The 24,554-nt window shown below is 34.3% G+C and overlaps 1 protein-coding gene across 16 annotated transcripts in view; it reads left to right on the top strand.

The window, feature by feature from the left end:
- MLLT10 (MLLT10 histone lysine methyltransferase DOT1L cofactor) overlaps nt 1–24,554 on the top strand; it is a 198,777-nt gene that overhangs the window by 128,817 nt on the left and 45,406 nt on the right. For 11 of the 16 annotated variants that reach the window (XM_075997678.1, XM_012767337.3, XM_075997676.1 and 8 more), the window contains 5 exons: nt 6,788–7,043; nt 10,755–11,324; nt 17,362–17,406; nt 18,262–18,294; nt 24,471–24,518. In XM_075997678.1, the coding sequence (XP_075853793.1) occupies nt 6,788–7,043; nt 10,755–11,324; nt 17,362–17,406; nt 18,262–18,294; nt 24,471–24,518 (952 nt within the window). Of the gene's footprint in view, nt 1–4,761; nt 4,897–6,787; nt 7,044–10,754; nt 11,325–17,361; nt 17,407–18,261; nt 18,295–24,470; nt 24,519–24,554 lie in introns of those variants that run through there. The other 5 variants (XM_020284165.2, XM_012767338.3, XM_012767328.3 and 2 more) reach the window with 5 other exon arrangements.

Here is a 24,554-nt window from a genome sequence, read left to right as displayed (position 1 = left end):
TTCTGTTGTCATATCCTCAAGCTCAGAGAATTTTTTTCTCAGCTGTGTCCAGTCTAAGGATCCCATGAAAGACATTCTTCATTTCTGTTTCAATGTTTTTGATCCTCTAGTATTTCTTTTTGATTTGCTTTCATTATCCATCTGTTCTTGTATCCATCTGTCTACTTTTCCCATTAGGTCCCTTATCATATTAATCAGAGTTGAAAAAAATTCTTGGTCTGATAATTCCACCATTTCTTCCATATCTGATTCTAGTTCTGATGAATTTTCAGTATTTTCAAACTATATTGTTTACCTTTTAGTGTATCTTTTAATTTTATGTTGAGAGTTGGGCATTGTGTCCTGCAAAAAGGAGTAGTCTGGTAGTGATGTAGTAGTGACGTGTGAGGGGAAAGGAAGCATTCTGTACTTCTGTAATTAGCTCTCAGCCCAGAGGTGAGCCTTTTCTCCTGGACTATGCACTTTACAAGTGCTTCTTAGATTTTTTTCCTCCTAAGTGTTATGGGATTGCTAGAGTGGCTTGAAGTTGTACATTTCCCTTTTCCTAGGTCAGTTAGGGTCTGATAAAACTTTAGCAGATTGGTTAAATAGTTTCTCCTGAGGGCAGACCTTCTTAAGAAATACAAAAATCTCTGGCTATTTCAAAAAGATTCCTTTCTCCTCCTATTGTGGGAAGTACTGGGAGATCTTTCTCAGAATTCACTGTGAGCATCTGCTAGAGCTCCTGGAGGTAAAACTCACAAAAGGAGGAGTCCCTCAGCCCCAGCCCCCTCGCAGCTGGGTCACTTGGAATTTTTCTCTCTCAGGCTTGTTCACGTTTTGATGCCAGCAATCCATTAGTTATAGTTTAGGTTCTCGTTCTCTGATTCTGGTTCCTGTAGGGGTTTCTCATGAATTTGTTGCTCAGTTAAGTTGTGATTCTATCCACCTGTTTATCTTAACCAATTTTGAGGATACCAATTTGCCCATGACCTCACTTTTCTGATCTACGAAAAGAGTTGGTGATTTTTCAATTTGTTTAGCTTTTTTCTTGGTTTAGGACAGAGGAAAGACATCTGAGCTCCTTATATGGATCTCCTTTCCAACTGGAAACCAGAGCCCTAACATAGGCATTTAATGATATAAACCTCTTCCTACGTACTGCTTTACAAATTTTGATATGTTGTGTTTTCATTTTATTTAGTTTAAAAATGCATTCTGGTTTTCCTTTTGATTTTGATACCGGGGTTACTTAAAAGTGTGTTATTTAGTTTTGAAATATTTGGGGATTTTTCATATATCATCTTGTTATTTTTAATTTAATATTTTCATATATATCATTCCTTTTAAATTTATTGATACGTTTTATGATACAAAACATGGATTAGCTTGTTAAATGTTTTGTGTGCTTTTCAAAAGAATGTGTATTTATTTGTGGTTGCATGGAGTTTTTCTGTAAATGTCAATTAGGTCAAGTTGTTTATATTAAGTTTTCTCTGTCCTTATTTATTGTTTGTTCAGTCAGTTACTGTGATGGGTGGGTGTGTATCTCTTCCCTCCCTCCCTTTCTATCAATTTTTGTTTCATTTATTTTGAAGGTCTCTTATTAGGTAAAAAACATTTAGGATTTTTGTATCTTTTTGATGAACAAACCACTTTATTCTGTTAACATTCTTTGTTTTGAAATCTGTCTGATATTAATATAGTGAAGTCAGCTTTCTTTTGATTCATTTTAGCTTGATACTTCTTTTCCCATATTTGTAATCTCTGTGTCTTTATATTGAAAATGGATTTCTTTAAAGCAGCATATATATAGTTGAGTCTTCAGTTTATTCACTGTTGCAGTCTTTGCATTTTAGTATTATACCACTTCACATATACTATCAGAACTTTATAGCTATATATGTCCATTGCTGCTCTTTTGGATTTTGGTGCTATTTTTGTCACTTTAAAAAAATATATGTTCTAAACATTACAATTCATTGTGATTACTTTTGCTCTAAATCATCAACTATGAATAATGAAAAATTCTTTCTTACATAACATTTTACTGTATTTATACAGTATTATCCCCCTTATCTGAGGTTTAACTTTCTGTGGTTTCAGTTAACTATAGTCATCTAAGGTCTGAGAATATTAAATGAAAGATCCCAGAAATAAACAATTCGTAAGTTTTAAATTGAACACCATTCTGAGTGGTATAACAAAATCTTGCACCATCCTGCTGCTTCCCTTGCTGGATGCAAATGATCCCTTTGTCCAGCGTATCCACACCACATACACTACCCGTCCCTTACTGTATAGGGAAAACATGGTATATACAGGATCCATTTCTATCCATGGTTTCAGGCATCCACTGGGAGTCTTAGAACTTACCCTTTGTGGATAAGAGGGGAATTACTGTACCATATTTATCACTAGTAATTAACGTTCTAGTGTTCTTCATCCCTGTTTGTAGATCTATATTTCATTTGTTGTTTTCCTGCCTAAAAGACATCTTTTAGCACTTATTGTAATGTTGGTCTACAGGTTATTCTTTTAGCTTTTATATCCAAAAAAGTATTTATTTTGCATTTGTTTTGGAAAGATACTTTAACTGGCTGCGGAATTCCAGGTTGACAGTTTTCTTTCTTTTAGTACTCTTCTGTTTTCTAGATTGCATTGTTTCTAGGAAAAATTTGTTTTCATCCTTATCTGTTTTTTTTTTTTTTTTTTTTTTTGAGACAGAGTCTCGCTTTGTTGTCCAGGCTAGAGTGAGTGCCGTGGCGTCAGCCTAGCTCACAGCAACCTCAAACTCCTGGGCTCGAGCGATCCTTCTGCCTCAGCCTCCCAAGTAGCTGGGACTACAGGCATGGGCCACCATGCCCAGCTAATTTTTAATATACATATCAGTTGGCCAATTAATTTCTTTCTATTTATAGTAGAGACGGGGTCTCGCTCTTGCTCAGGCTGGTTTTGAACTCCTGACCTTGAGCAATCCGCCCGCCTCGGCCTCCCAAGAGCTAGGATTACAGGCGTGAGCCACAGCGCCCGGCCTGTTTTTTTTTTTTTTAAGCGTATAAGACATCCTTTTAAAAAAAATCAGGTTTACAATTTTCTCTTTATCGATTTTTTTCAGTGATAAGCAGTTTGATAATGAACTGTGTTCATTTTTTCTTGTGCTTGTGGTTAATTGAGCTTCTTAATCTGTAGGTTTGTTGCTTTCATCAATTTCAGAATTATTCCTAATTCCAATTTCAGAATTTTTTCTAATATTTCTTCAATTTTATAATTCATTTTTTGTCGTCCTATTTTCCTTTAGGTATTCTAATTACATGTAATTTAGGCTGCTTAAAGTTGTTCTACAGCTCACTGATCTTTTTGTTTGATCTTCATTCTTTCTGTGATTCATGTTGGTTATTTTCAATGCTGTATTCCAGGATTGGCCTAGTGTAAAATTTGTGGCTTTTATGAGACACTTGACTAGTACATAATTTTATTTGAAAATTTTGGTAAACATGCTGTGTTTACTTGTGATTGAAGGCATAGCTCTTGGTTGTTCCTCTTCTTTCTGCCTCCTTACCAATATAGGTAAAAGAACTTGTAGAGTATTCTGAGGCAACCATACCTTTTCAAAAAAATTCTAACTGCTTTTTTTGGGGGTTACTTAATATAGAGTCATTATTTAATTCTAAATCTAGTTTAAAAATTTTTGTTTTAAGTAGAAAATGATTTTTGTTCCCAATTAATGCTGTTGAGTAGGTATGTTGGTGTTGTATCTTATCTGAGGATTAATAGTTATAGTTGGCTAGGAAACAAAGATCACACATATTCTAAATTATCTTCTTAAAAAATTCATTATGTTGCCTGTAAATCACAATATAGAGGAAAGTATTTATGTAGTACTTTAGAGACTTTCAATACAGCCAAATACCCAGTTTTATCTCTAGTAGAAAAGAACAAAAAGACCATATATTCTTCAGTTGAGTACTAAATGAAGTAGTTTGCATTTTATGGTCCAATTTGCATGAAAAATAAGTATTTTTAAGCACTAAAATTACACTCAGAGCAGTGAGATGCTTATACTGTTAGAGACATTTAGGATGTAAAACTGACTGAGGGAACAGCAGATTTTGTGAATTTAGTGCTTGTCTTACTCATGTGACTCTTCTCAGCCTTGTGCCAACTCCTCTGCTCTCTTTTTTCCTCCCTCTCCTCCTTGGTTTTGAGTGATAGTGTGTTTATAATGGAACTGCCCAGTGCTATATTGTCTCAACAGCACATTACAGAACAAATCCCCTCCCCAGAACAAGTACTTTTAAATTCATTTTCAAACTCTGTGTTAAGGTAGAGATCCATCTCTCTTTGAATGAACCCACATAGGTTTTTGGGGGTGGCCATTATATATAATTTTTTTAAACTATTGAGAAATCTGATATTTTAAACTTAAGTGTGGAAATTTTAAAAATATTCAATTATGGTTTTATTAGTATGATTTTTGTCAATGAAATTTGATTGTTTCATTCATTGCTTTCTTTATAATACTGTTTCTTCCAAATGTCATGTTTTCATTGGTTTTGTAGGCAGATTTATACTTTAGCGGGGGTAAACAAGGATATTCCATTAAGTAAATGGGAAAATTGACCATCCCTAATTTAGATCGTCATGTGAAAGTGAATAGCATATTTCCATTTGTAGCACTCCACCCAATTTTCTCTCCATCCTTTATTTGATACATGAACAAAGTACATGAGTGAAGAACACTACTGTGTTTTCTTAGATGACTTTTAAACTTCACTAGGTCATACAAGGATCAGATGTGAGAGGAATGGAGAACCTCAGGATCAACTCAAGTAATTGGAAAAAAATATTTGAGAAATGAGGTGGGGTAGTTTCCAAATTGACCTGCCCAGCATGGAAAAGGTTCATGTTTCTAAAGTAAGCCATGAAGTTTCATCAGCTTAAATGTGATTGGTTTGTTAAATGGGGTTTTTTTTTTCTTTTAAACTTACTTTGAAACTTTTGTTCTTGTTTGTGGATTGTAGTTTGTTAGAATAGTGATTATTTTGTTTTTCTGAAATAACGTTTCTTGTATTTGATGAAAATCTGTTGTTGGCAGTGAGATGACAGGGCTGGGGGTGGCATCTGGGGACAAGTAGCAGAAAAGCAGTGTTTGGTTTTCAAAACATTTTGACATCTTCTCTTATTCCCTTTTGAACATTGGTTTTGCTAAAACCACCAGCCATTTTAAAACTTGATTTTATTGTCACGGTCTCATTTTTCAAATTTATCTGATTGTATTGAGTGGTGGCTATATGTGGAAAATTTCACTTTTGCATATTTTCAAATTTTTTTCATTTTTACATCAGAGATTTTAGATAGATGCATTACAAAATTATTCACTTATTTATTCAACAAAAATGTAGTGCCAGTTATGTTCCAGGTACTTAGTCAACTTTATGCTCTAGGTGCCTCAGATACTTTAGTGAATTTAACAGCAACATCAAAAATCTCTGCTCCTGTGGACCTTAATACCTTTAATAATGTACATCTAGTATAGTAGACTTTTATAGTCATTTAATTTGCCATTATTTGGGTATAGCTTGTATAAAAAATGATTACTAAAAACCAGAAACTAATTGTTTAAACAAATCTTTATGTTGTTCTTTTTCCTAACATAATCTAGATCAAGGGAGTGATTAAGAACCAATTTTAGGGATAGTAATAAAAATCTTAACTTTGTAGTATGTAACTTTTGTTTCCATGTAATACTTGGAAAAAAATGCTTTCTTTTTCAAAGGCTTTAATTTTTGTTTTTTTGAAAAGGAGCCTTCACTTGAATTCTTTAAAAGTTTTTGCTCTGTCCTATGCTAGAGTCTTATAATCTCATGAATAGTCAGTCTTCTGTAATGGATTTGTAGCACCATCCTTCTCTATAATTGTTACTTCCTGTGTTGAACACTAAAGCTTATTTTAATTTCATGTGTAGGACATAGTATGTTCTTGGTGAAAATGATGTTGCTGGAGAAATAAGTACCTTCAGTATTACTGTGTGTCACTTAATAAACATAACTAATACATATTTTTACTGATTGCTGTGATTTGATCACAAAACAGCCATCTAATAAAGCTGTGGTCCCCACGCCCTGGGCTGCAGACCTTTACCATGGTCTGTTAGGAACCTGACCGCAAAGCAGGAGGCACAGCAGGAGGCCAGCCAGCGAAGCTTCATCTGTATTCACAGCCACTCCCCGTCGCTTGCATCGCCCCGTGAACTCCACTTCATGTCAGATCATGGCAGATCAGCAGCTGCACTAGATTCTCATAGGAGTGCAAACCCTGCTGTAAACTGCACATGTGAAGTGTCTAGGTTGCAGCTCCTTATGAGAATCCAATGCCTGATGATCTGGGGTGGAGCTGAGGTGGTGATGCTAGCGCTGGGGAGCGGCTGCAAATACAGACTGTCATTAGCAGAGAGGTCTGACTGCACAATAAATGTGATGTGCTTGAGTCCTGAAACCATCCCCTCCCACCCCCTGTCCATGGAAAAAGTGTCTTCCGTGAAACCCGTCACTGGTGCCAAATAGGTTGGGGCTGCTGCTGTAAAGTATTTATACTTTTATTTTTTATTTTTTCCTAAGAAAAGTAGTTATAATAGACTTTGTTTTTACATGATTTTCCTAGGCGGACTAATATTTTTAGAGCTCAAACTTTCATATGTTTATTTTACAAATCCATTAATTTATTATTATTACTGTCATGTTTTCTGTAGCCAAAATGTAATCAGTTCTTTTTCCTTTTTACTTCCTTTTTTGAATCAAAATGTTAGACTTACACAAGCACTAGCAACAACTCTATATCTGGATCATTGAAGCGTTTGGAAGATACTACAGCACGATTTACAAATGCAAATTTCCAGGAAGTCTCTGCACACACCTCTAGTGGAAAAGATGTTTCAGAGACTAGAGGGTCAGAGGGCAAAGGGAAGAAATCTTCAGCTCACAGCTCAGGTCAAAGGGGAAGAAAGCCTGGTGGTGGAAGAAATCCAGGAACGACTGTGTCAGCAGCTAGCCCCTTTCCACAAGGTATCAATTATGACGTTTTAGTTAAAATTCTTGTTCTTATGATGGTCAGTAGTAGTTACGCTTTGTAAAATAATTTATTTTTTACTTAGTAATAGATTGTTCTAGATTATTATACGATTAATTGGTGTAGTAAGATTACTTCAAAGATTAGTGTTTCCTGTTAAAACGTTTCTGGGACTTTTGCTTTCTTTTTTATGTTATGATTTGTGCTTCCAAAGTTGAGTTGTAATTTTTTAAATAGATATGGAATAAAGCTTAAGATTGGGGAGAAGAACAATAAAAGCTAGAGTTTTTCTTTTCATTCTATAGAATAGTCATTCTTTTGTATAAATTTTTTAAATTTATTTTTCCTAGTTAAACATTAAAAATAGTTAAGGTTTACATTTTTAGTAGGCAAACAAATTCTGAGCAATTTTTAGGGGGTCTAAATAGGTCTTAGTTAATAATAGCTATTGATTTAATAATGCATTTATTATAAAGCTTGAAGTTTAATGTAGAATTTTGGCTGCTATATTTATATGATGCCCAATTAAATTTGAGTTTCAGATAAATAAATAATATTTTGGTATGTCTCATATAGTATGTGAGATATACTGAAAAATAATTTAACTGAAGTTCAAAATTAATTGAGCATGTTTTATATGGCAACCATGTTTTATGGAGAACAAAATAACTTAGCTAAACTTTAGACTACATATACCTTGTGTTCTAGGTTTGTACTTTGTGTAATTTTTTTTTTTTTTTTTTTTTTTTTGAGACAGAGTCTCGCTTTGTTGTCCAGGCTAGAGTGAGTGCCGTGGCGTCAGCCTAGCTCACAGCAACCTCAAACTCCTGGGCTCGAGTGATCCTTCTGCCTCAGCCTCCCGAGTAGCTGGGACTACAGGCATGCGCCACTATGCCCGGCTAATTTTTTTATATATATATCAGTTGGCCAATTAATTTCTTTCTATTTATAGTAGAGACGGGGTCTCGCTCTTGCTCAGGCTGGTTTTGAACTCCTGACCTTGAGCAATCCGCCCGCCTCGGCCTCCCAAGAGCTAGGATTACAGGCGTGAGCCACAGCGCCTGGCCACTTTGTGTAATTTTTAACATGAACATAAATATTTTGAGAAATAGAAATGTTAAAGCTCTTGGAGGAAAATATATTAGTAAAATATACAATAAATGCTCCCCAACCCACTCTTTTTTTTTTTTTTTTCTTTTTTTTTTTTTTTTTGAGACAGAGTCTCGCTTTGTTGCCCAGGCTAGAGTGAGTGCCGTGGCGTCAGCCTAGCTCACAGCAACCTCAAACTCCTGGGCTCGAGCGATCCTTCTGCCTCAGCCTCCCGGGTAGCTGGGACTACAGGCATGCGCCACCATGCCCGGCTAATTTTTTATATATATATCAGTTGGCCAATTAATTTCTTTCTATTTATAGTAGAGACGGGGTCTCGCTCTTGCTCAGGCTGGTTTTGAACTCCTGACCTTGAGCAATCCGCCCGCCTCGGCCTCCCAAGAGCTACCCAACCCACTCTTAACCCTAGAAATAAGTGAGAAAATTCTACTTTACCCCTTTTCAAGCTTCTGCTAATAATAAATCTTATATCTAAAATTTAGCAAGATAAAATTTGAATATGTATAGAGATTGCTTAGTCTGCTGACCTCTCATTAAAAAGTATATTTATATATTTTATACAAGTAGTTATTTTGGGCTGGAAGATTTTCAAGTCCCACGTGTGTGTGTTTGTGTGTGTGCCTCATATATCAAAAGCTAAGACAAGTAGAAAAGATTAAAATGCCAGATTTACTGCTTTACTTTACTAAAATTTATATTTGTTGTTATTTTTATACTACCTTGGAAAACAAAGTAAATAGTAAAACCTTAATTAACCTTTACTGTAACCTCATTCACATTTTGAATGTGATATTAGCAGAATTTAGTCAGTGCTTCTATAAATAAGACCTTATTTTCCACTATGAAAATTACATTTTTGAATTTTTAATCTATTGGTGAGTTACTAATCAATTTAGAAAGAAAATACCCCATTTTCTTCAACTTCATACCGTTGAAGACTATTTTTTATCCTCTAATAATACATGTTAGAGAATGTTATGTTTTCATATTCGAGGTAATCTATAAAAGTTTTAAAAGTTGAAATTTAAAGATAGGGTATTTACGATAATTGGTTGTATTTTTTCATAGCAAGAAGTATGTGAATTTTAGAAAATTTACATTTAAAGTATTGCATATATTAAATATTTAAAAGAATTTGCTTGCTGTAGTGAGCTTTTAATATCAGCCATAAAAACAAAAAAGTGTAAAAGAAAGCAGATGGTGACAGATCAGAATGGATAATAAAGAACTTCTAATAGCTGCTAATTATGTGGCAAATTGTAGTTATCTTTAAATGATTGATATAATGTAAATGGCTTTTTAATATGAATGTTTTTTTGAATAGACATAGCCTGAAAAATGCCTACATAGATAGGAATAATTTTGTAAAATTAATAAAACAGAGGCACTCTTGAAAGACTTAAGTTTTAGAACTATTGTTTTGTTTTTTTTAATAAGTTGTTTCAGAAGAGGTTAAAATTTAAAAATCCAAACCTTGAGACTTTAGTTAAAAAGAAATTCTTTCTTGTGTATGAGGAAAAAAGTCTTTGTAATATCTAGGTGGATTTATGTGTAATTACTTGTGAATATGCAATAAAATTTAATGCTTAGCCTGAAATTTCCTTTCCACTCCAATAAAACAATATATTTTGAGTTTTTGTTTCCAGAAACTTAAGTTTAAATATGATGTAGTTTAGTTTTATGAGACATAATAGATGTGTAGTCACAGTGAGTCTAAAGACTTGCTACTTCATTTGGCACACTTGAAGAGGTTTGACACAATGGGATTGTGGGCCAAACTGTGTTTCATCCCAGGCCATTTTAATTTTCTACAAGGCAACTAAGAACTTTGAGGTTCTTATATCTCATTAGGATAAGGTTGGCTACCAGTGTTCCTTAAAGAGCAGGGAGAGAATAGCCATTGTGTCTAGTTTCTTTTCTTTATGCAGTTCCATGGAAAGTGGCCTGGGAGAATGTAAGGTATAGATTAGATTCTATCTGATCATTCTTTGATCAAATCTGTGTTTTGTTGGGGGTGGATTCAGTTGAATGAGAGCTGAATAATAGCAATCACTAATATGTCTTAAAGTTAAAACTTTAAAACTTAGAACTCAGAACCTATAAAAACATCTTTTGGTTCTTCCTGTATGTTGGGGACAAATATCTTTAATATTTAAAAAAGTAGTTCCCCAGACATTCAGAGTTGAATTGCAGTCTTGTTAGGTCTCCTTCAGAGACTGTCAAAGGGAGGTTGCAGTTCTTCAGTTCTGCCTCAAGCATATAGGAGGTGTTTGGGGGAGAACTGAGGAATACTGCTATGGTAAAAGGTAGGTTAAGTAAAACACATCTTGTATCTTAGTGAATGTGTAAGTCATACCTTGCAATGTGAGGGTAAATGTTTGATACTACCTATAAAATGACAAGTGTTTTTAAAGATAATTTTAGAGGTAAACTTGATTTCAGTAATAACCCTTTTCAAATCTAGCTTTGTTATATAGTGATGTCCTGAGTTTTGTAGTTAATTTCTTTTTACCCTCTCTTTGATGATTGTATCACTTCTGCTCATGGGAACTTTTGCATCCACTTTTTTCTTTTCCTACCCCATTTTTTTACTACAGGCAGTTTTTCAGGAACTCCAGGCAGTGTAAAATCATCTTCTGGAAGTTCAGTGCAGTCTCCCCAGGATTTCTTGAGCTTTACAGACTCAGATCTGCGTAATGACAGTTATACTCACTCCCAACAGTCATCATCAACCAAAGATGTACATAAAGGAGAGTCTGGAAGCCAGGAAGGGGGGGTAAATAGTTTTAGTTCCTTAATTGGTCTCCCTTCGACCTCAGCTGTTATTTCACAGCCTAAAAGCTTTGAAAATTCACCTGGAGATTTGGGTAATTCCAGCCTTCCTGCAGCAGGATATAAGCGAGCTCAAACTTCTGGCATAGAAGAAGAAACTGTAAAGGAAAAGAAAAGGAAAGGAAATAAACAAAGTAAGCATGGGCCTGGTAGACCCAAAGGAAACAAAAGTCAAGAGAATGTTTCTCATCTCTCAGTTTCTTCTGCTTCACCAACATCATCTGTAGCATCAGCTGCAGGAAGTATAACAAGCTCTAGTCTTCAGAAATCTCCTACCTTGCTCAGGAATGGAAGTTTACAAAGTCTTAGTGTTGGCTCATCTCCAGTTGGTTCAGGTAGGGATTTGCCTATTATTTTTCTCCCTCACTCCCACCAGCACCCTTCTTCCTCTAACCCCCTGAATTTTAAACTATTGTTATGATAACATTTTGGGTTACTAAGTGACAATTAAAGTGACATTTCTCAACTTTTTAATTTCTTAATGAAAAAAAACAAAAATATCTTATAATTTAAGAAAGTTTGGTGTTTGGGAAAGATGTTTGACACTAATCTTTAACTGAATGTAAGCGCAGAAGTATTTTGGTCATGGATTACTTATAAAACACCTAGAATTCATTTCCTATTTTTGTTTTTGTTTCACATGTATAGTATTTTTAAAACCAACCCAGAACTCACATTTAAGATGTGAGAATTTTGGCACAATGTTTTTGGTTGGTGTAGGTTTTGTTTTGTTTTGTTTTGTTTTGTTTTTTGAGCTCTCTTTCTCTAAACTTCATTTTTAGTCTTTATTTTCTAAACAATCCCTCATACAAAAATATTACTTGAATTCCTCTATCTGGAATATTTCTCAACTAGTGATAAATGATTTATTTTTTTATTTTTATTTTTATTTTATTTTATTTTTTTTTTTTTGAGACAGAGTCTCGCTTTCTTGCCTAGGCTAGAGTGAGTGCCGTGGCGTCAGCCTAGCTCACAGCAACCTCAAACTCCTGGGCTCAAGCGATCCTCCTGCCTCAGCCTCCCGAGTAGCTGGGACTACAGGCACAAGCCACCATGCCCGGCTGATCTTTTATATATATATATTAGTTGGCCAATTAATTTCTTTCTATTTTTATGGTAGAGATGGGGTCTCGCTCAGGCTGGTTTTGAACTCCTGACCTTGAGCAATCCGCCCGCCTCGGCCTCCCAGAGTGCTAGGATTACAGGCGTGTGAGCCACCGCGCCTGGCCGATAAATGATTTAAATTTATGAAATTTAGAAATGATTTAATTTTGTTCTCAAATCTGTTTAATGATTTTATCATTACTTTGTGTGTTGTTGGTTTTTTTCCTTCTTTTTTTTTTTTTAGAGATAGGGTCTTATTACCCAGGCTAGAATATAGTGGGGTCATCATAGCTCACTGCAGCCTCCCAATTCCTAAGCTCAGGCAATCCTCCTGCCTGAGCCTCCTGAGTAGCTGGGACTACAGGTGTGTACCACCACGCCTGGCTAATTTTTTAACTTTTGTGGAGATAGGGTCTGGTTGTTGCCCAGGCTGGTCTTGGACTCCTGGTTTCAAGTGATCCTCCCACTTTGGCTTCCCAAAGTGTTAGGATTATAGGTGTAAACCACCCTGCCTGGCCATCATTACTTTTATTGTAGTACAAATAAATTGATAATATGTTGTTATTTACACCATTGAGGTGCTTCTGTAATTTGCAATTTGTATGATGAATATTATTTTCAATAAGTTCTTGAAAATGCATGTTTTTAGACAGACTCTTAACAGTTTTGATATTACCTTAAATGTCAGCATTTATCTCTTAAAATTGCATTTTGAATTTTAGATAAATGGTTTTTAATAAATGTTGATTGTAAACTTCACCCCTCCTTGGGTTTTAAATTTCTGATCGTTGAAATAATGAGATGTTAGCTAAGATAAACTATTATGGAGCGATTGATTGTATCCAGTTCTATTAGTTACTGGGAAGGGTAGATAGGAAATGGTGTGGAAAAATAATAAGTACAATTCATGAAAACTGTTCAGAGTCTCACTCTGTTGCCCGGGCTAGAGTGCCGTGGCGTTAGCCTAGCTCATAGTAACCTTAAATTCCTGGGCTCAAGTGATCCTCCTGCCTCAGCCTCCTGAGTAGCTGGGACTACAGGCATGCACCACCATGCCCGGCTAATTTATATCTATCTGTCTGGATGTCTGTACACACACACACACACACACACACACACACACACACACACACACACCACACACACACACACACACCCTGGATGTCTGTACACACACACACACACACACACACACACACACACCACACACACCACACACACACACACACACCCACCCACCCCCGGCTAATTTATATCTATCTGTCTGGATGTCTGTCCACACACACACACACACACACACACACACACACACACACGTTAGTTGTCCAGTTAATTTCTTTCTTTTTTTTTTTTTTTGAGACAGAGTCTCACTTTGTTGCCCAGGCTAGAGTGAGCACCGAGGCGTCAGCCTAGTTCACAGCAACCTCAAACTCCTGGGCTCAAGCAATTGTGCTGCCTCAGCCTCCCGAGTAGCTGGGACTACAGGCATGTGCTACCATGCCTGGCTAATTTTTCTATATATGTTAGTTGGCCAATTTCTTTTTATTTATAGTAGAGATGGGGTCTTGCTCTTGCTCAGGCTGGTTTCGAACTCCTGACCTTGAGCAATCCGCCCGCCTCGGCTTCCCAGAGTGCTAGGATTACTGTCGTGAGCCACTGCGCCTGGCCTAATTTCTTTTTATTATTTTAGTAGAGACAGAGGTCTTGTTCTTGGTCAGGGTGGGGTGGTATCGAACTCCTGAGCTCAAACGATCCACCCGCCTCAGCCTCCCAGAGTACTAGGATTAAAGGCGTGAGCCATCACGCCTGGCTGTGGAGAGAGATCTTGACTGATTTCCTATAGTTTTGAAGCACAGTCTGAGGATTTCTAGATTTCAGAAATGACATTTGAATATATCGATTTGAAAATATTTTGAAAATACTGATTTCCTTTAATGGCGGGTTGATAATTTAGTAACGGAGAAAGTAAGCTTTATAAGTACCTGCTGGTCATGATGCTTCACATCTTCTAATCAATGAAATTAAAATATTTTTTTACTGCCCAGCATTGTATGCTTGTAATCCCAGGCACTTGGGAGGCTGAGGCAGGAGGATTGCTTGAGCTCAGGAGTTTGAGGTTGTGGTAAGCTATGGTGAGAACCATTAATGGAAAAGAAAAAAAAAATACCGCCTCATTTAGTTGATAGTAATGTCAATATATTAAATTTGAGTATACTTAACAGTGTCTAAAGTTTTTGTTTGCTATCTTATTTGATCCTTGAGACAGCCTTGTGAAATAGGAAGACAGCTGCCATTGTTGTTGTTTCTCCTATTTTACCAGTAGAACATAAAGCAGCAGTAGAATTAGGTTCTAGTGATATGATTCTGTCTTGAAATTATTAGTGAAAAGCATCAGTTTTAAGAATAAGTAAAATTTTCTTCTGACATGTTAAAATTACACATAGTGTATTTATTCCAGGAGCCCTAGATGAAATCAGATTAGAAACCCAGAAAACACCTGTAAACTCCCTGTCTGATCAAGCATTTGGATTGTAAAATTTTTATGACGTATATCCTGAGAAATGACCTACTGTTTTACAATGACTTATACAAAGTGGAAAATTAGTGCATTGTTTTAAGTGATTGCTAAGGGTTGTTAGTTTGGGGCTTATAGATTATGTTAGGCTTTCGATTGAATTCTTTTCTGCTTATATTCTTTTGGTATCTGAAGTTAGGTACTAGGCCTTTTGAAACATCAAAAATTAATGGTGTTTGGAAGAGTTGACATGCCATGCCTGTCCTTTCCTCTTTACTATTTATTTTCGCGACATTATAAGAACTTAAAATTACTAAATTGCAAGTTGACGATATATATATAATTTTTTTTTACAAACATCAACATATTATTTTCTCTAAGAAAAATCAGGTATTTGTTAAAAGACAAGAGGTTGGTGCTATAGCCTTAACTTCTTTTCTAGAGGCATACTATGTCACTCAAAGTACAGGTAGAGTGTCCTTTATTTGAAATAGTTGGAATCAGAAGTGTTTTGGATTTGATATTTTTTTGGATTTTGGAATATTTGCATTATATATATTTATCTTTTGAGTATACCTATTTCAAAAATCTAAAATGCCCCAGTGAGCATTTCCTTTGAGCATCATGTCAGCTCTCAAAAAGTTTTGAATTTTGGAGCATTTTGGATTTAAGACTTAAAGGTTTGGGCTACTCAACCTGTATATAATTCCTCATTAAAAAAATAAAATTTTAATCTCTTCCACACTTCCAAAGAAGGTACATGAAATCCATTTCAGTGCTGAAATTCTTTATTAGTGGTGATAAAAGCTACAAGAGGATATTTTGGAAAGGCACTCCTTTGGGTGAAATAGCTTTGATATGAATAGATCACTTCAAGGGAAGATTTTGGCCTCTAATGAAATATGAAGGTTATGAAATTTTAACTTGAGCCCTTATAGCAATCAAAGAGTTCTTACTAAACATATCCTTATTTATTATCTGTGTAAGTTGATAAAATGAAATTGAGAAATCTTTTCCTGGTAAAATGTCTTCATTAGGAATAGAGAGTGATTCTGTAAACAAATAAGGGAATCATAAAGATGTGACTAACTAGTCCATTAAACTCTAAGCAGTGCAGTTACTAATAAGATGTTGTAGACCATGGAGTTAGGTGCAGTTAGTGAGCATAATTCAAATTTATCTTAATGACTCAGGATCATGATTTTGTATAAATTGATTATATTGGTCATAAATGAAAATTGTACAGAATATTATATAATGCAGTGACGAGGATATACCTTGGAATTAGCTTTCTTGGAAAATGCCCGACTTGTATTTTGGTCTTTGATGATTTAAGTTACTTGTTGCCACTATGTCATGGCAGTCTTTGTGCAAAAGTGCTACATCGAAGGCCAGAATAGACATATTCCAGTTTTTTCCCCATTGAAAAAAGTCTTTCTGCTTTTATGAGTATCCTTGATTATTTTCAGCACCATTCCAAACAGCTACCATTTCTCTGTAATATGCTGTGTTAGTCTCTTCAGTAGCCTCCACCTGCCCTTTTAAATCTTCCTTGTATTAGACTTGTAATGAGGCATTAAGTTGGAAAATCCCCGATACGTCTCATTTTCAAGTGTTACCTGACTTACACCAAAGACTACATTGTACATAGGTGATTCTTCTAAAGTGGACTAAATGTTTGGGTTTTTTTTGAACAGCATCAAATGTAAAGTTTTTTGTTTTGTTTTTTAACGTTAACAGGGCTTGCAGTGAGTGCTGGCTTTCTCTACCTTGCTTTTGTCTTTTTTCTTAGCTCAAGTTACTCAAGGTAGGCCCATGATTGGACTAGACTTTTGAAGTACATACATGGGAAGATGTGTGAGTGGGAGATGGTTTCCTGGGATGCTCTGTTGTACATGTGGCTTTTGGGGGCCGTGTTTTTGGTTAAATAATTTTCAGAGAATTCCAGGTATCCTTCCTCTTAAAAATTTTTGTTTCCAGGATTAGTGAACCAAGTCCTCTGAGTCACACCTTGGTCCTGGTTTTATCAATTGTTTTTCCCTTAGAATGTCATATAGAAATTTTTTTCTCATAGTCTGAGCACCTTTTGCTTTTAGCAGTGTTTCATTGCCTTAGGTCATCCTCTACTTGTTCCCCTAATTTGGGTGGAATAAAAGAGTAAGAGTAATGTCTCATTCATTATCTTTCTTAAAAATGAAAGGTACAAAAAAGTGACCTGAGTGTAGTTTAATGAGTTTTATACTGTTATATAAGTTTATATTGTTTATACTGTTATATAAGTCATAGTGGATTTATGCTTATAAACTAAATAAATATTATCATGCTTAAATTGTAATTTTTAATTGACCACAATATTCAAGTGGTTTTGATAAACTCTTCTCATCTACTGAATTATCTAAAGCACATTAGTGTATCACGTAGCTAACCACACTCCCTCTTATTAATGGAGTCATTTATTCTCAGACACTTGTTATGCCACATTCATTTGTGAGCCCTATGTCTTTTCCTGATCCTTTGTACACACACACATGCATTCCACACTGTCCCGTTAAGATTTGTGAGAATTCCATTATGTTTGGTCCTCCTACCCCTCACATCCCAATTATTAGTTTATAATTTTCGTTCCTGCAGTTCTGGTTGGCCTACTGAGCTAGATTTCTAGGTAAATTTTCCCATTTTTTGGCCTATTTCTTTTATAACCCTTGAGTCACTGGCAACCTCTTTGCTGATTTTCTTTTTCTTCCTCCCAACAGAAATTTCCATGCAATATCGGCATGATGGAGCTTGTCCAACAACTAGTAAGTTGTCGAACTGGGTTGGTAACCCAAGCCTTTTGACTTCTACTCTGGTATATTATGCCACCTCTGAACCTCTACATTTTAATTTCCCAGAATGCAAATTCTTAATTGAATAGATTCCTTTTTTCTACAAAGGTATCTTAACATCATGCTTTGTCTTGTGTTCAGGATCTGTATTATAGGTAAATTGTGGGCAAATTTTAATTATTTTTGGCCTTTTAATATGGTTCTTCTATTGCAGAATTGTGACTCCTGCTCCTTGACGAAATATTTTTTGGTATTTTGTTTTCCATTAGTCTTAATATAAATTTTCAATATTTGTATATTTGCATTAGGTGGCTTTCTTGCTTAGACCTCTACATACATTGAGGCTTTCTTATACTGAAGTCTAGGAAATGAGAATGTTTGATAGGATTAAGTGATGAGGTTTTTTTAATTCATAATAAATATTGTTGAGTATGCCCTAAGGTAAATTTACCTATAAAGAATTGCATTCTTATAGAGACTCACTTTTAGCAAGATATTATTACATGGTTAGACTGCTAAATGTCTTTTTAAAAGTGATTTAAGATATATATATATATATATGTTTATTACTAAGGAAATTATTGTCATTATGACAGTATATCTAACATTAGCTAAATTTAGTAGGTAACATGTTGACAAATAGCATACAATATTTAGAAATTTATACCATGTAAAAACTGAACCAAACTTGCAGTTTTAATAATTCAAACAATGGTACACAGTAGACTCAGGGAGATTTTATTATAGGAATTTAGTCTATGCCTATGTATTTCTTTTGTGTGTTTGAGAATGATCTTAACCTGAAGTCCTTTTTTCCTTACTTAAAAGCGTTCTCAGAGTTGCTGAATGCAATACACAATGGTAAGTTTTATTAGAATCTTCTCTAGTGGTTCATTTATCACAGAGTTGCCTTTTATAGAGAATTCTGATTGAAAGCAAGCATGTTCTATTGATTAGATAAAATCAAGCACTGCAGTGGGTGATTATTCAGCATCTTAGTGAAAAATTTTTGTAGATTACCTGCAGGAGGATGATAGGTCACTATAGTTCATCAGTTTGGCTTTTATTGTATTTGTGAGGCAAAATGATAATGGTATTGTTTTAAGTTTCTGAAAGTTTTTGTTTTGCAAATAGTATTTCTAGTTCTTTTGAGCTCTCTCTTGCTTGTGCTGTTAGTAATTGGTACCTACACCAGGAATTTAGTGCTTCTAACAACAACTTGGAATGTAAATTTTATTTGTTACAATTTTGGTTTATTAATGTATAGAATGCTTCTATTGTCTTAACCTCTGTATTGCATATAGTGAATAAATGGAAAATAGCCATTTTAATTATATCTAGTTTGGGACCAAGTTTTTATATGGAGTTACATCTTTTGCTGGGTTGGATTCTGAAATCAGCATAAAAGGCAAATGCTATCATTTTTCACATTTGCAATTAGTTATAATGAAGATCATTCTTGCAAAAATATTTAAGGGTTTCTTTAATTTCTTCAAGAACCTTCCTTAATGCTTTGATGTTCAGAAACTCTCTTTTTAGTCTAGTGTCATCTTGGTTGATTTTCTTTTTCAGTTGTTAACTGATCCAGTTCATTTGTTCGTATGATTTTGAGTTTTTCAGTATATTTTCATTAACTTGATGAAATCTTACATATTTTGCTCATGTAGTTGAATTTGTAGTCAGTTTGCATTGTGTTTGGATTTTATTGTCAGATGTTTACAGTATTGACAGCCAGCAAGAGACTGACATAATGAGCAGGCATAGACACTCCTGTTGCTTTGAGGGTGGGGGTGGTCAGGGTGGGAAGCTTATTTTATAAGTAATCATTTTATTAATGAGTATATTTATAACTCTTGCTTCCCTATGGAAGCTGTATCTGTAGAGGCTTAGATAATGTGAGTAGTCTTGATAACAAGGAATTATTGAACATTAGGTATCTAGAGTGGGAATTTATTCTTTATAATAAACCTAAGATGTTACCATTCTTTGGAAGAGAAGTATAAAAGCTGAAGAAGTTTAACATCCTTTTAGTTTACATAGGTAAATTTAGACTTGCTCTTCAATTCTTAGAATATTAGAATTTGGAGGCATCCTGTTCATTTAGAAAAGCGTATTTGGGGTAAAAAGAAAGTAGACATCATGGGGAGCAATTGTGAACAACGAACTGCCGTGTAAATCCTTTGATGCCATCATTAATAAATCACTGTGTTGTATTAATTGGCTGGAACAGTTGTCATGTTACTCATAAATATGGGTTTTCTTTGAAATTTTTGGTTTTATAGTATTGTGTTTGAGAGAGAATTCTTTATTAGTACAGTCAGATGCTTGTGCTTTCTCAGTCACATCGAGAAAGGAAATTAAGTAATGGAATTATATTTTTAATTGCAAACACAAATGTAGAATTGACATCTAGTGAGTGATTTTTGTCCTTTGGGCAATTGAGGGAGAGTTTCTTGGACTTACCTGGAAAAAATCTATAGTGTTGTTTTTTTCCCCCCAGGTGTTAGCTTTTTTAAAAAAATTGGTAAAATACACGTAACATGTAATCTTTAAATTAAGTAATACTCAGTATATTCACATTGTTGTTCAGCCAATCTCCAGAATTTTTTCATGGTGCAGAATCAAAACTTTATAGCCGTTAAACAACTCCCCATTTCCCCTTCCTGCCACCTCCAGTACAGTGTTGATTGGAATTGATGAGAGCACACATCCTTGTCTTGTTCCTATGGAGGAAGCTTTCAGTTTTTCACTATTAAGTATGATGTTAGCTGTGGGTTTTTTCTTAGATGGCATTATCAGATTGGACAAATTTGATTTCTGACTCAATCTCTTGTTTTAGGTCCATTCAGACTTTCTATTTTTTCTTGTGTCAGTTTTGGTAGTTGTATGTTTATCAGAATTTACCCATTTTATCTGTACTGACTGGTTAGTTGGCACACAATTGTTCATAGTAGTATCTTTTTTATTTTGATGAGGTTGTTAGTAATAGCCCCCTTTCCTTCATGATTTTAGTAATGTGTATCATGTCTCCTCCTTTTTTCATCATTTCTAGCTGCAGTTTTGTCATTTTTGTTGATATTTTGAAGAACCAACTTTTGATCTGTTCATTTTCTCCATTATTTTCCTGTTCTCTGTTTATTTATCACTAGTGTTTATCATTTCCTTCATTCTACTTGCTTTGGGTTTAGTTTGCTCTTCTCTTTTCTGGTTCCTTAAGGTAGAAGGTTAGGTTATAGATTACTGGTTAGAGATTTTTTTTGAAAGTATGCCTTTGCAGCTATATATTTCTTTCTGAGATTATGTCAGTACCTTTTTTGATTTCTTTGACTAGTCCTTCATTGTCCTTCCTCCTCACCCTGTATTTTCTCTTCATCCTACACATACTCCCTTGGGAAATATCTTATACATGAATGTAGTTTCAACTATTACCTATATTCATTAGCTTACCATATCTGTGCCTCCAATTTAGACTTTTCTCCCAAGTTCTAGACTCATATTTCCAAAAACCTGATAAATGTCAGTTCTTATATTCCCACTCTGAGCCTGCTTCTTCTCTTCTGTTCCTTTCTCTGTACAGTGCTCAACCACCTAAATCAGAATTATGCTAGGAAGTTAATTAAAACTCTCCCCTCTCATTTTCTTGATCATTTTTTTTTTTTTTGGTAAGGTTTTCCCTGTTACTCATTAGTTTAACTTTTCCTTTGTATTTCTACCATCCCTGCTTGGTTAAGTCCTACATGGTCATCTGAACTATTTCCTCCTAACCTTTGTTCTGTTATCCCATCCATTCTCTAGATGCTCCCAGAATTGATGCTCTAAAATACAAATGAGACCATGCCACACTGTCTTACTTAAAGAATTTTCTGATGCTTATGGGATATAGTATAAAAGTCATACTCCTTGGCCTAGTATATGGAGTTTTTAATAATCTGGTCCTTACTCTCTCCAGTCTCAGCTCTTCTTTTCCTAAACTTTATGCTGCTTCAGTATAAGCTGCTTGTAAGTTTCCTGATACATGCTACATTATTTTCTCCAAAATCTGTGATTTAGACCTTGTTTGTATCTGTTGGTGTGGACTTCCAACTTTAGTAAAAGTAGTTGTTAAAACTAAACACAGTTTTATTTCCTACAGTTTTTTTTTTTTTTTGGCGTTTTGAAAAGACTTAATTCATTCTCTTTTTAAAAAAATACTTTTACATTCTCATACATGGTGTTCTAATACTTTCTCGTATTTATCTCTACTATTCCTCTAGATAATTGGTTTTGTTTCTCTGATCTATATCTTAGCCATATTTGTCTCACATTGGTGAAACTTAAAAATCTCTTCCATTAGACATTTGAGACTCTGGATTATTTTCATCATTTACTATGTAGCATCTGATGTATTTCAAAATGTTTTATGTAGAATTTTATAAAATTAAAAATATTTTATTCACTGAAACTTGTTCTGAAAAAATTAATAAAAGTATAAGGACCAGGGACATATTTTATATTAATAGTCATAGACATTGAGTTTTAACCATATGTCTTAATTTGTTGTTTCTTGGAGAGGATCTTAGGACTTAATGGTGGTTGTTTTTTGGGGTGTGTTTATATTCCGTAAACTTTTGAAACTGGTGTTTTTAGGTAAGGAATTAAGAATAACTTTGATGCAAAGAAAAGTACTTTTAGGAAAATACCTCACCAATCTCAAAAAAACAAATTAAGGCCCAGTAGGATAAATTTTATATGATTAGAGAAATTCAAGAAACTTAACAAGTGAAGAAATAACAAAAGTTAGGAGAGATATATAATATAAATTTTAGAAACTTTTAAGGCAGTTTGGAAGGGCAAAGTAGTCATTTGAATATCTTAAAAGACAATACATGGGGAATTAACTTTAAATAGATGCCCATGAACTTAAGTGCCTTTTATTTCATAATATTTTGTTATGTGGTGGTGTGTTGGAATTAGGCAGCTTGACTAAGAGAATTTAGATTTCATGATCTTAATAAACTGTAAGTTTAACTTCTCTGTTTCTTACAATAATGATGAAACAAGTAATATGTATAGAAAGACTATAGTTTTGTAATTCAGTTGAAAACTAGCATATTCTGGTTTTCATCTTTCTGTTTCAGTGATGATTTTGCTGTCGTGCTTTCTAGGTTGTTTATAGAATTTTCTCACTAGACTATAAACTCATTTAAGGTAGAAGTTGGGTTTTATTCATCTTTATTTTATCAGTATTTAGGTCATTCTCTAATAGGCTTTCCATAAATGTTAAATGAATGAATTGCTGTCAATTGCTACATAATCCCTGAGTGTTTCATATATTTTTGGTAGTATGTTCATTTTTTGGGGGGGTGGATTAAAATGTGCATCAGTCTTGTTTATTTCAGTGTATTAATTTGGTTCTTTGCTCCAGTAATAGAGTTATTTCATTTATTTGCCTTGGCCTTTCTTACCTTATAAATTTAAACTAGTGGATTAAAGTAGCTAAAGAGCTTAGATCTATTTTCACAGCAGTGTATTGCTAATTGATTTCTGTGTCTCATTTATTCTGCTTTTAAATTCCCTTTAATTATGACACGGTTTGTCATGACTATGCTCATTAAACAAATCTCATTTGATGGAGGAGGTAAAGTAATGTTAACCAATTATTTTTATATATCTGCTATAGGATGAGGATAAGTGTGAATGCTAATTAATATTAGAGGTGAACTTCTCCCACAAGAATAGGATCCTACTCAGGCTTTTCAAGACTAGTTTGTAGGAAACTGGATCTTTGTTCTTCACGTGTCCCTTTTTCATTTTAGAGAAGCATTAGTGGGTAGGAATCCAAGAAGAGAGATGAGTAATCCTTAGGTATATGTAACTGTTGCACAGTCTGCATCACTCGATATTCACTGTGTGTAATAACCTATTAGTGATGGGATGACCTGTCACTGTCAACAGTGCGCACATTGAAAATCATTGATCTAGATCATTTTAGATCTAATCTCTTTTTATTTATTTATTTTTTTTCTAATTTCTGTTTAATCACAACAGACTTTTAAAAAAACTTGATTAGTTGCTATGTTCTTTATGTTTATACAGTAAATTGTCACATCCTAGGATATAACAAATGCTATTAGGTTTGTTCTAATATATACAAACTGTAAATCACTTGATAAGTGATAATTAAGGGGAAAAGCAGAACTAGACCTTAGACATAATAATAAAAGGTTGCAAAGCACATTGGTAGAGGGTTGGAATGACACTCTAAAGAAAGGCACTTGAAGGAAAATAAACCCAGACCTCAGAATTGCTGTCTTGAATCACAAAAATGATAAGGACCTAAGATGAGTTTGGGGGAGACAGAACACATGATGAAATGGCATGAAGTTATGGGCAGGGTTATGATTAAACCTGTATAGGAAAGAATTTAACTAATATTACACAGCCTTGTTAATAAGTAGTATAAGACATATACTATAGGTAAAACAATAAGTCTTTTTCCATTTCCAAACATCTGAACTACTTTGTTGCTATTGGTTCCTGGAAGATGGACTTCAGAGACTTAAGAAATAAACACAGAATTCGTAGTCCATTTCTGACGAAGAAAAAAAAAAAAAAAAAAAGAAAAAAAAAAAGAAATAAACACAGAAAGACATCACCATTTGGTTAAGTGAGTCAGGCACTGGGGAGAAAAAGTAATTTTCAGTATTTATGTTTAACTGCTATAAAGCAAAATGAATTTATGAATGTCTCATTGAAACTGCAAGAGATGCTGAACTTAAAAAGTTCCTACTGAGTGAAGAAAGTAGTATAAATGGAAATGAATTGTATAAGAATTACTTTTAAATTAATTCAGTGTTAATACCATTAATAATCTTTGTATTTAGAGTGCTGCTAATGACTTAATAAATTTACATAGATTTTTTTTTTGGGGGGGGATTGTGACCCTATTGATTTATTTTTGTTTGTTTTTCTCCTGTAATGTCTTAAGTTTCTCAACCTGTCTATCTTTTAAGAACTGGTGATTAAAAATCCAAAATTAAAGTGTATCTTTTCTTTAGACAGAGATGACAGTTCTACACTAACAAAGCAGGAACTTAAATTCATAGGTATGTACCAAATTTAAGCATGGTTCTAAATGTAAT

This window comes from Microcebus murinus, chromosome 25, assembly GCF_040939455.1.
Source record: "Microcebus murinus isolate Inina chromosome 25, M.murinus_Inina_mat1.0, whole genome shotgun sequence".
Taxonomy (NCBI): domain Eukaryota; kingdom Metazoa; phylum Chordata; class Mammalia; order Primates; family Cheirogaleidae; genus Microcebus; species Microcebus murinus.
This window is presented reverse-complemented; position numbering and strand designations above follow the sequence as displayed.